Here is a 12,146-nt window from a genome sequence, read left to right as displayed (position 1 = left end):
ATATGGAGCGTTAAAAAATTGTTAAGTGACTTGACTGATGAAAGATCGTATCGTTAAATGAAATAGAAAAACATTACACACACACACACACACACACACACACACACACACACACACACACACACACACACACACACACACACACACACACACACACACACACACACACACACACACACACACACACACACACACACACACACACATATATATATATATATATATACATATATATATATATATATATATATATATATATATATATATATAGGATGAGAATTTTTCCGACCTGCTCCAGGAAATTCTCACCATTCTTATACTCATGTATAATACTTTTAGATTCAGGTCGACTCACTAATATATATAATTGTGTATACGTGCATTTTTTTTTATCAATATATTCAATATATATTTTTTATGTATGTATGTAATTATTCAAGGTATATGTGTGCATATATAGAATAATTTAGTTAGTAAACAATTTTAACTCATACGCATGATTTTATTCTACATATATGGTTTTAACGACTGACACATCTTTTGTGTCATTATTTCTCTATGCTGCGGTGTAAAAGCAATCAAGGTAAACAGGATTCGTTTTATTTTTTTTTCGCTGTTCGTCTCACTTTTTAGATGATTAGCCAAAAAAGTTCTTTCACGGGGAGGAAAATTATCAGAAGTCGTTTCAATATAATCGAACTCAATTGAACGCTACCACTATCGGCATGGAACCAATCCTTAAGGGCTGGTTAACTAAATCTCCCCCTGAAAAGAAAAAGTCTTCAGGACACTGGAATCTGTTTGGCGCGGTTAGTTAGTTGCATTTAATTAAAATTATGATTTAGTCTTCCTTCTTAAAAAATGCACTTGTCCGTAGCACAGCAAATGGTTACTTTAAAAATAAAATATCTATGTGCTCTGTGCACGAATGATGGAAAATTGTTGGAAACAATGTTATTTTTGTTAAGGATCAAATAATAATAATTTCGTCATAATCACTCCTGAGAGTGTGAATATCTGGGAAACGTAATTTATTTTAAAATTCAAATTTGTTCAGTTCAACTTTTAAATAGTATCAAAAAGTAAGAATTTCATTAGTAGAAGGTATCAGAATTGTGAAATTTGAATTTTCATGGGGTCCAAATGTGTGAATGCAAATAATTTAATAGTTCTTAATTTAATTGGTAATAGTTTTATAAATCTGAAATTGAGCTAATGAAATCAAATGTTCAACAAGTGTACTCAGAAACATTTTTTAGCTTGACTTACTGAAATATTAAGATTTTTATATTCATTATTTTTTAACTTAGATGGTATAAACTTTGGCATTAAAAAAATAGAATTATAATCTTCATTAATTACTTAATGACATATTTAGAAATGGAAACGAAGATTCTTTGTGTTGTATGCACCACCAATGGCTTTAGGTATTGTTGAATCTAGAGGGGCCATGCTGGAATATTACTCCAGCAAGAAACTAAACACCAAAGTTGGTATAATAAACTTAGAAGACTGTGATGAAGTGCTTTCCAATCTTGATTCTGATACGTACAAAAACGTTTTTAGTCTTCATACAAAGCACAAAGGTAAAGAACGGACTTATTATTTAGTGGCTGACACTGAAGAAGAGATGAACAACTGGGTTGATCAACTCTGTAGAGTGTTGGGTCTACTTGAAAATGGTTTCATTTAATATTTTTATTTGATAATATTTGACTATGAAGTTTAATAATTGCCATCAACTACAAATCTAAAACTTTACAGATGAGAGCAAATTGAATTTTTCTCCAGAAGGTAGGCAGTATAAGCCATATACAACAACAACTCCAAAACCTATTCCGAATTTTCAATCTCATCCTAGCCGTATTATTTCTCAAGGATCCTCTGTTCCTAATTCAGCGTTAGGATCTCGTTTAAATTCGTCTGAACCTAATTTACTTAACCAAGGAATATTTTCAATGGGTCAACGACCCTTATCCAATATGCCACAAATGACCAATTATCATAATGATGATTGCTTAAATTTGGATCTTAGCAATAAAAAATTGAAAGCCACATCAAGTTTTCCTGATATTGATGTTTTGCCAACAGAAGATATGTCCCTGTTTTTAGCTTCTACTATTAAACCAAGAGAAAAGACAGAATTGCCTCCAATTCCTCCTGACAAAACTCGCAAGTCCTTAGAATGTTTAAATTTTTTTAGGGATGATAATGCAGCAATGTCAAATTTAAAAATAACTGATGGAGATACAAGTTTTATGGGTCCTCCCCCACCAAAACCTCCAAAAGAAAAGAAAAGTGCAATCAAGGTAGATGAAGCTGGTTTATCTTTACTTTCAAAGGCAACCAATTTAGATGAAACTGATAATACAAAGCTTAATTTTACTTCAGGAAAAAATTATGACATTCCTAAAGAATTAAGTTATGATTCACCAGCAAACATGAAAAGTTTCAGCAGTATTGACGAGGATGAGGATGAAGATGATGAAATTGTTTACAATACTCCTAAATCTTTTTTCACTGATAATAAACAGCAAAATCAAACTCTCCAAAATGAACAACACCATCCAGTGCAGCAGCAGCAGCAGCATGAACAAGTTATGAAAGAACCACCTCGACCAGCATCTAGAAAGAGCATCATCAACAGAAATCATAAACCTTTGAACAGTTCAAGCATTCAAACCAATCATAATGTAGATAGTTTTTATGAAGCTCCAAAAAAACAGGCCTCCATAGTTACTAGTGTTAATGATGATTTCTATAATGTTCCAAAACCTAATGCCGGCAATGATTTTTATGATGTTCCCCAGAAGCACTATACCTCCGAGCAGCACACAAAGCCTGATACACTACCCTACTCTGCTGAAATCCTTGATGCAGTCAATTCCTCTAAAGAAACAACATCCTGCACACTTTCAACACCATCAACGACTTCATCATCTGCCTGTCCACCCGTGTTCAAACCTGTTCCTGCAAGAAGAACAAAATTATCACCCGGTAATCCAAAACAAGAAGGTTTGCTCAATATGCTCTTTGAAATGATGTTAGTAATGAAATATTTTATTAATGCATAGATGAAGCGTCTACGAAAGTGACTAAACAAGAATCTTTGAAACCGTCCATTCCTTTGAAGCCTTCTACATCAAAGAAGGGATCATCCAAGCAAGCAATTGACCAGTCAGCTCAGTCAACAGCACCTTCATCAGAAACGTCGCCAGTTTCAACGGCTCCGTCATCAACAACTGTGCAGTCCTTACATTCCACAACGCAACCACATACTACATTGAAAATCTTTGCACCCACTCAACCTACAAACAGTACAAGTCCCAAAAAAGGTCCAACTACAACTCTCATCCACGAATCCATTCGATTTACTCAAAGGTCCAAAAGCTTTAAGAGAAGTGTTACTGGGTAAGTCCATACTTATTCTGTTTTTCATAAACATTATTTTCATCAATTTTAAATGTTACATCATGTTTGAAGATCACCACACACTGCTTAGCAATGATTGCAGGTTTACTCCACTGACTGCATGCTTACTTTCATACTTTCTCCAAATCCATTAATACATTTCATCCAAATCATTGTTAAAATGTTTCTTAGTTTTGATTTTTATGCCACAGATTTACCAGCCTTAAGTTTTTAAAGCAAACCCTTTTAAAACTTGTAATTGAAACAGTAGTAGCAATAGACAAAGTTTTTATCTATATTACTATTATCAAAGACACTGCTTCTCAAAATTTTCTTGGGTTGAATGTTTTCAAACAAACTTGGCGTAAACTTTTTTCAGAATCATTGTTCATAGTTGAGCCTGTTATCCAGCACATCTTTCTAGCAATGTTCTTCACTCGAGCAATGTTCTAATACTTTCATCCCATCTTCATTGATCGCAGGAAGGACTTGGTTGCTTGGTGCAGCTGTAAAATATTAAAACTATTAATATTTAAAACTGTTAATGAAGTTTCCGCTGACATTTTGAAGCAAGAGACTTAATTTTTTACTATTAGAGTGACTGATCTATAATGTTATTTTGATTGATGCGGTTAACGTGGATGATTGGTGATTGGTTGATGATGTTGAATGATTTGCTTTGATGCAAATAATTTTGAAAGGATTTGAGTTATTGTAAAATTTTTGTTAGCGCAAAAAATGAAGTAGAAAATTTTTGCTGTTAAAATGATCCAATGAAGCAATTGAAGGAAATTGAAATTTTGAAAAATCTGCTTCCAATGTCAAATCGCTCATTTTCTAAATGTGCTAAGTTAAGGAAATTTTGATCTCTAGATAATTTTAAACGTTTTTTGCTTGAAAATTATCAACATGTTGCTCAGTTGTTAGATTTTTGTTTCTAGAAACACAAAATTCTCGGCGGTCGCACATTATTTTTAGCCATCGAGCAATAAAGTTGATATCAAGTTTTAACGAAATATTTTTTCAAACTGTTTTAATTGTTCCAAAAATTTTTATTCATCGTTATTATGTATATAATTTTTATTAAAATTTTTTACTACTTTCTGTGTGGTGGCATGCATAAGCCACTAGGCCATCGTTTGGACGTGATTAACAGAGAATGAAAGAGTGACCCTGCAACGCTCGCAAAAATCCGTAGAAATGAAATTTGTTAAATCAGCTTTACTATTATGCGATGTGAAAGTCCTATATTAGGCTGCCTGTCAGTATACGTGAATCATCTTACTCTTCTGTTTAACGGCTTAGGACTTTGAGACAACTTTGGACCTTCGTAAGGTTAATGATGACGACCACTTATGTGTACAACACATATATAATCAAGATAAATGGTACAACATATTTGTGGCTTAATTATTTAAAAAAAAAACTTGAAATGATCATTTGAAATAATTTTCAAATTGACAACTTATTGATGCAGATAGAACTGCACAAAATCGTAATGCATATTTTGTTTTACGTCTCAATAGAAAGTTTTTTTTGAAACCTTTCGAGATTTTTATTCTGCACGAATGTTCATTCTTAAAAAACTTTAAACTTTTTTTCTAATTAAATGTTCTTTTTCCATCATGCTTAATATTGAAATGTGGCAAAATAATACGTATTCATTATTTATGATCTTTTTTGTGAAGCGTTCTTCCGCCCCTCGATTATTTAAAAAAATTTAGCTATGGGGTACTGGTACATGAGAGATTTCGTTTTAGATGAAGTTTGATTATTTTAAATACACAATGCCATCAAACAGGAGTGGTACTAATTGCTCACTGATTGGACGCAACATAAATGGATTTGAATGACCTTTCACCAACATTCGGTCGAAATTTAGAATATTGCAACTTCCGTTTTAGACATTATATTTTTTGCTTCTAGAGCATGAATTTATTTGAGACACGATAGCGGTCAGAACATCTGAAATTGAGCTAGAGATTGATGTTATCTGGTTAGAAATGGATCGCTTACAGTTTTGTCATTAGCTTGTTTGTCATTCTAAAAATAAATTTTTCTTTTGAAATTTTGAATGTTTTGATATTCGGGCGAATGGTGGAGACACTATTCGGCACATCACTACTGAAGATTGAGTTGCTTCATCTTTCTCTAAAAATGAAGAAACCGATGATCGCCAATAACTGCTTTGCGAAAAATAATTTTTGTGTTATGTTATCAACATTTTCGTTAATTTAATCTTGCTTGACTGATTTATTTTTCATTGCAGCCACGATGTAATGCCTACCCACCTGCCAGTGAAGAAGTTGGACAAATGCTCATCATCATCTGATGACATTGTCAGTGATGAGGACTGAAAATGGTGGGCAGCTTCTTACTCATCATGTTTCAATGTTGGGCTATGAACTAAACGTTAACCTGACATCATGATGATGAAGACGATAATTTTATTAAATAAAATAATGGATTAGCGTAACAAAAATAATTTTTCGTCTATCTATATACACCAGACTGAATACTGAAATTAAGTTTTTATTATTTAAAAAAATTCATCCGTATTTTCTTTTTGAAGTAATTTGAAGTAATTTTATTATAGTGAGTTCGATTTTTGCATGATATAGTCCGGTGCAGTTAAAAAATTTTAAGGCCATAACGACAAAATGTTTAAAGCGAACTATGGAATAAAAAGAAAGCTAATTGTTTTAGACAAATGCCAGGGACCTGATGACGACGACGACGATGATAATTATTTTCCTGAAAAGTTTTCAAATGTCTTTTATAAAATTAGTTTTATGTTAATTGCAAGTTATCATGCTGTGGTCAACAATGTTTGTTACAATCTTATTCACTGCAGTGCGGCTTATTATCGCCATCACTTACGTCGACGGACTTTCGTTCTCTAATTCTGTTTCAGCAGAGTCTTGCGAACATTACTTTATTGTCCAACTTTTCTATTTTTTTTAGTTCATGATTTTGTTTTTCATGCAACTCTTCATCGAGTTATAATTATAAACGCTTCTTGATTAAGCGTTATATAATAATAATTATTATTATTAAGTTTTAATAATTTTTTTGATATAATGGTAATATAATGATAACACAAACTTATTTGCTAATAACGCTGCTGATGCTGATAAAGACGAGACGTTATTGATTTATTGCCAGAAACAATTGTATTGTGCTTATCTGATTGATACGGTTATCACATGACATCATCAGTATTGCATCATCAGATCAATATTTCTCCAACAAAAGGCATACACTATGTCTCCTTCATTCGTTCGTTCATTCATTCGTTCCTTCATTCATCCATTTCAATCAATCACTCTAATTTATTGTACTTCGACAAAATATTTAATGTGTACTCGTTCATTCAATTATGAACTGATGATGTCCTCTCTGCCTTCTTTTATTCACTTTTTTATTACGGAATTCACTTTTTATTACTCTTATAAACGGTTATATATATATATACACATACTTTATATTGATATATATATATATATATATATATATATATATATATATATGTACACATACTTTATATGTGTATAATATAATAGATAAATCAATAAATAAACACACACACACACACACACATATATATATATATATATATATATATATATATATATATATATATATATATATGTGTGTGTGTGTGAGTGTGTGTGCATGTGTGTGTGTGTGTGTACATAATATATATAAAAATATACAAGTGTTTTTATGTGATGCGATGGTGGCAATGATGATATATTTTATATTTGTATGTTTGTCCACATAATTTATTGTCATAAATTTTATATTGAAATATAATACCTTCAAGAAGTATTTAATACATTTGTATTGTACAGTTGCCGTTAACACTGAATTATTTTATTATAAGCCCAACACGATAATGAAGACTTATAATTTTTGTGCAAGAGGCGTTAAAAGTACCTACATATTTTCAACTTAATAAAGATTATTATGTATTGCATTTTGTATACGTGATTTGTTGTAATATTTTTATAGTTTATTTTATAGCAATAAAAAACTATTGCTGATATTGCTAACAGTCCTGACACTAACATAAAATATTTCTTGATAAGATCAAATATATCTACAGTGAAAACACACGTCCTTGTAATCAGCTTCGGCATAAGATTAAACATTACTTGCTGCTCGAATGTACGCTGCATGTATCAGTTATAAGTATTTTATTATTAAATATACCTGGAATTATTTGATATCAATAAAATATATTTCACGAAGGTCCGCCATTAAAATGTGCATGGAATTCATGGGGTGCCGTCATTACTGACCTGGCATTCGATGCATACTAATGAGTCTGCCCTGCTCTGCTCCCTCCTTACTCAATGTGGCCTCGTGTGGCGTCTTTCATTTGTCCCTACTGCTTTTATATTATGTGATTAAATCATCTTGTAGGAAGGTTAAACGGCTCTAGAAAATGAAGATTTAAATGAAGAGGAGGAGCGCACTAGGGGTTTGTTGGAATTTCGTTAAACCTTAAGCATCACCATTGTAAAAACAATGTTGTTGCAGTAGTTGTCGGCTGTTACATGAATGTTGTTGCAATAATTTTCTGTTGTTACATGAATGTTGTTGTAGTCGGGGCCAACTGTCACATGAATGTTATTGCGGAAATTGTCAGCAGTTACATTAATGTTGTTATGCATGTAATCCGACTGAACTATCGCCCATCATCGTCGAATCACGTCAGAAAGATTTAATCTGACGCAACTTAATTTTATTCATGTCATAAACTCAGCAGGATGATCAGTCTGTATGTGTTTGGCCTACGCGATATGTGGAAATCGAAGAAAAATTAATGAAGAAATTCACATTTCGTTCGTATTTAATTGGTTAAAAGTTTTTTAAAAGATGAAAATATTTCGATGACCGGATGTTAAGTTGCTGAGATGTTGAAATGCCGAATTTGATGTTGATTGCAGTGTCAAGAATGAACTAAACTTATGCCGAAAAGAATTTATAAATGCATATATGCAATCATCAAAACTAAAACTTCATAAAAAACTGACCAACCTGATAACTAAATGAAACAACATTATTATGAAAGATAGATTCATCAATCTTAGCCACCACATCCTTACAGGCAAGCAAGAATTCGGAAAATGAGTTTATTTTGAATTTTAATAAACTAAACGTTCACCAAAAAACTTTATTGAGAAAAATCGAAAAAACGAACTACAACATGTAACGCCAACATTCGGTAGAATTTATAGAATATTGTAAAAATTGTTAGACCATAATTTTTACAATGTTCTATAAATTCTACTATAAATTAAATATATATATATATATATATATATATATATATATATATATATATATATATATATATATATATATAAATGAATAGTAAATAAATACAAGCAGCACAATGCATCATCAGGCTTAGTTCGAAGCGCTGAATAAGATGAGCCTGACATAAATTGTAAGGCAAATAGCCGGAATTGTAAAATGAATAAGTTAAGATCCTTTCGTACGTTTACGCTATTCTAATAAACTCAAAACATTTTTTATGGACACGCACACACACACAAACCACACTACACAAACACACACATACAAACCACACTACACACACACAAACACACACACAGAAACAGTAGTGGATCTAGACAAGTTTAACGGGGGAGCCAAGATTTTTCAGAAAAATTTTCAAGTAATGAAAGTTTATGACGGGGGAGGGAGATTTTGTTTCCATCCATTTTCAAAGGGGAAGTCAACATATCTGGTTATGTAGTCAACATTTTACTTACAATTTTTTTGGGCTTATATTGTTCGTTATAACTTTCCTTCAAAACATTACTGCCCCACCCCAGATTCGCCACTGCACACACACACACACACACACCCGTCAAACACACACACACACACACACCTGACACACACATAGTCCGATAAACACATATTAGATATATATATATATATATATATATATATATATATATATATATATTTGTACGACTGTTTATCACTAAAATTTAAAACTATTCTTTCACTTTTCTAAACTGAATATCATAGAAATGTTAACTGACTGCAAGTTATTTTCATTAAACTTAAAAAGAATAGAGTTGTGTTTGCTTGAGTGTTTGTCGGTATGTCATTCACCCACGCATCAATTTATCCATCCGTCCGTCTATCCATCCATCCATCTATCCATCCATCCATCCATCCACCCACCCACCCACCCATCCATCCATCCATCCATCCATCCATCCATCCATCCATCCATCCATCCATTCTGGCGGCCAGATTAATCTCAAACAAACATCCGACCCCACCCAACTAAGAATTCGTTAATCAATTATTATCACTAGAATATTCCATTCAATTGTAGATCTATTGAAAATTTATTTTCCGACTCATGTTCGTGATTTACTTGCTGGTCAGTCACCTTCCCTTCCTTCCTGCTTGCATTAGTCCTGCTTACATTTGTTTGTTCGTCCAACTCTTACTTAACATCTATACATCCTACTCGCTTGACGTATGAGTTTGTACGGCAGTTGTTGCTCTTCAGTTGTCTTTCATGTCTTGCTCTTTGCAACTGTCCTTACAACTACTGGTCACGTGACGTAGCAGTGCTGCCGATGAGATGATGTTGTTGATGGTGAAGTGATGTTGTTGTTGATGAGGTGATGTTGTTGACGCGTTAAATAAGTAACTAACATATTAATAAACATAAAGTGTATTCGTTAATTCAATAATTTGAATTCTGAAAATGAATTGATGATTTCTTTTCTGACATTTGAATTATGATGATAATGATGATGATGAGGATGATGATGATGACGAAAAGGATGATGATGATGATGAGAAAAAGGATGATGATGATGATAATGTTGTTGATGGAGTGAGGTTTCGAGGTCGGTCCTTGCAGCTGGGCAGTTTGTTTGTTTACTGGTTCACGGGAGCAGAGGATGTTGATGTGAGATCATATCTGTTATTGATTGGCATTCATCATTACAAACATCTTCATCGGTGCTGCTCGCTTCTTCGGCACATACAACTTCGCAACATCACATCAACACATTATATAACAACAACACAACATCACAACAACACATCAACACAACATCACAACAACGCAACATCACAACCACACAACATCACAACACAACAATATATATATATATATATATATATATATATATATATAAAATAAAACAAACAATGTTTGCGTATAGATATATCAAAAATAATTATAATAAAATAAATGTGTAGATAATACTTATAATAATTTATTAAATAAGCAGTTCAAAGAATTATTAAAGCCTGAGAAGTTGCAAGCACGATCCACCAAACAAATCATCAACAGAAACAACAGCAGCAAGAACGACAACAACTACCAACCACCACCACCACAACAACAACACCACCACAACAACAACAACAATAACAATAACAACGAGAGCAGAACATTCGTAACAATAATGAACTAAATGGTTAAAAATAAAAGTAATAATCATAATATATGGTGATTAAGCACAGTGGCATAAAGATGATTTGGGGCCAGCGGTTTATCATTAAGGCAGTAATGGTCTTCTCCATCTAGAAAATTTATGGCGATGATGACGATGAATAAAAAATTGATGATGACGATGACGAAAGTGATGGGAAAGTTTTATTAAACTGCTAGTGATGTGATTGAAAATATTTTCATATGATGTTCTGCAGAGAAATTTATAGCGATGATTAGTTGCATCTAATTGCTGTGCGTGATACCAAGATAGGCGGAAAAATCTGACAAAAAAGAACAATAGCAATTGCAACTTTCTAACAAATACAGCTGAGCAACTTGATTGCTGATGGCATTCTAATGTTAAAACATTGAAACGTCATCATCTCTGACGTTTTAATTATCCTTTATATGGTAATTGCCTACTGATGTGAAACAATGAATTGAGTGCTTCTTCTGCTGCTGCACGTTCGGCGTGTTGTTTCGCTGAGGACCATCTTCATGCTCCCTTCAATATTTGTCGCTTGTTTTGTTATTTCATCGTTGTAAGAATTTATTTCGTAATTTATTGGCTGCATCGTTATAAAATTGTTTCTACTGTTCGGCACTGCTAGATTTTCAACATTTTGTTTATTCCACTCAGTTGGATCTTTGAGGATTTTTAATAAAAATTTCATCGTCGTCCGTATCATATTTCCAAATAATATTCATCTGGGCAAACATTGTGTTGCTCGAGCACTAATCACGTTCGTCAATGCTGATGCGGTTGCTACTGAGACGAGCCTTGTGATCAGAAGAGCGCTGATGTTCAAATCAGCAGGCAACCTCAAGTTTTGTTATCCAGCAATTATTTTTGTTATTTCAACTGACTGTCGTGCCTTTGATGTTGTTGTTTATGACGACCCGACCAACCCCGCTGCGAGAGCAAGGTCATTTGTAATGTTGTTGTTGTTGTTGCTATTGTTTTTGTTGTTGTTGCTATTGTTTTTGTTGTTGTTGTTGTCGTTGTTGTTGCTGTTCTTCTTTTTCTTGCAATACATTCATCTCATCATGCAACTAACAAGTTGATGTTTTCAAGATAATGATACAAATGGTTTTTCATGAGGTATTGAAACAACTTAGCGAATGATTTTTTTTCTAATGTTATAAAACGACATATTTAAGAACCCCATCAAAATAAGTACAAATGTTTTACAATGCTGATAAAATGAAAAAAATTTAAATAAACTCTTTTGCCGACTTCAAATTT

The 12,146-nt window shown here is 32.7% G+C and overlaps 1 protein-coding gene across 1 annotated transcript; it reads left to right on the top strand.

Moving 5' to 3' along the window:
- Window positions 1–725: 725 nt before the first annotated feature.
- On the top strand, window positions 726–6,136 carry HELRODRAFT_189632 (hypothetical protein; the record flags this gene model as incomplete). Its single annotated transcript, XM_009030984.1, has 5 exons — window positions 726–809; window positions 1,379–1,682; window positions 1,765–3,015; window positions 3,075–3,411; window positions 5,681–6,136. The coding sequence occupies 5 exons, from the start codon at window positions 726–728 to the stop codon at window positions 5,766–5,768; spliced, it is 2,064 nt and encodes a 687-aa protein (XP_009029232.1). The 3' UTR covers window positions 5,769–6,136.
- Window positions 6,137–12,146: the final 6,010 nt, after the last annotated feature.

Source organism: Helobdella robusta (genome assembly GCF_000326865.2).
Source record: "Helobdella robusta unplaced genomic scaffold HELROscaffold_7, whole genome shotgun sequence".
NCBI classification, from domain to species: domain Eukaryota; kingdom Metazoa; phylum Annelida; class Clitellata; order Rhynchobdellida; family Glossiphoniidae; genus Helobdella; species Helobdella robusta.
Note: the sequence above shows the minus strand (reverse complement) of the source record. Positions and strands in the feature narration are given on the sequence as shown.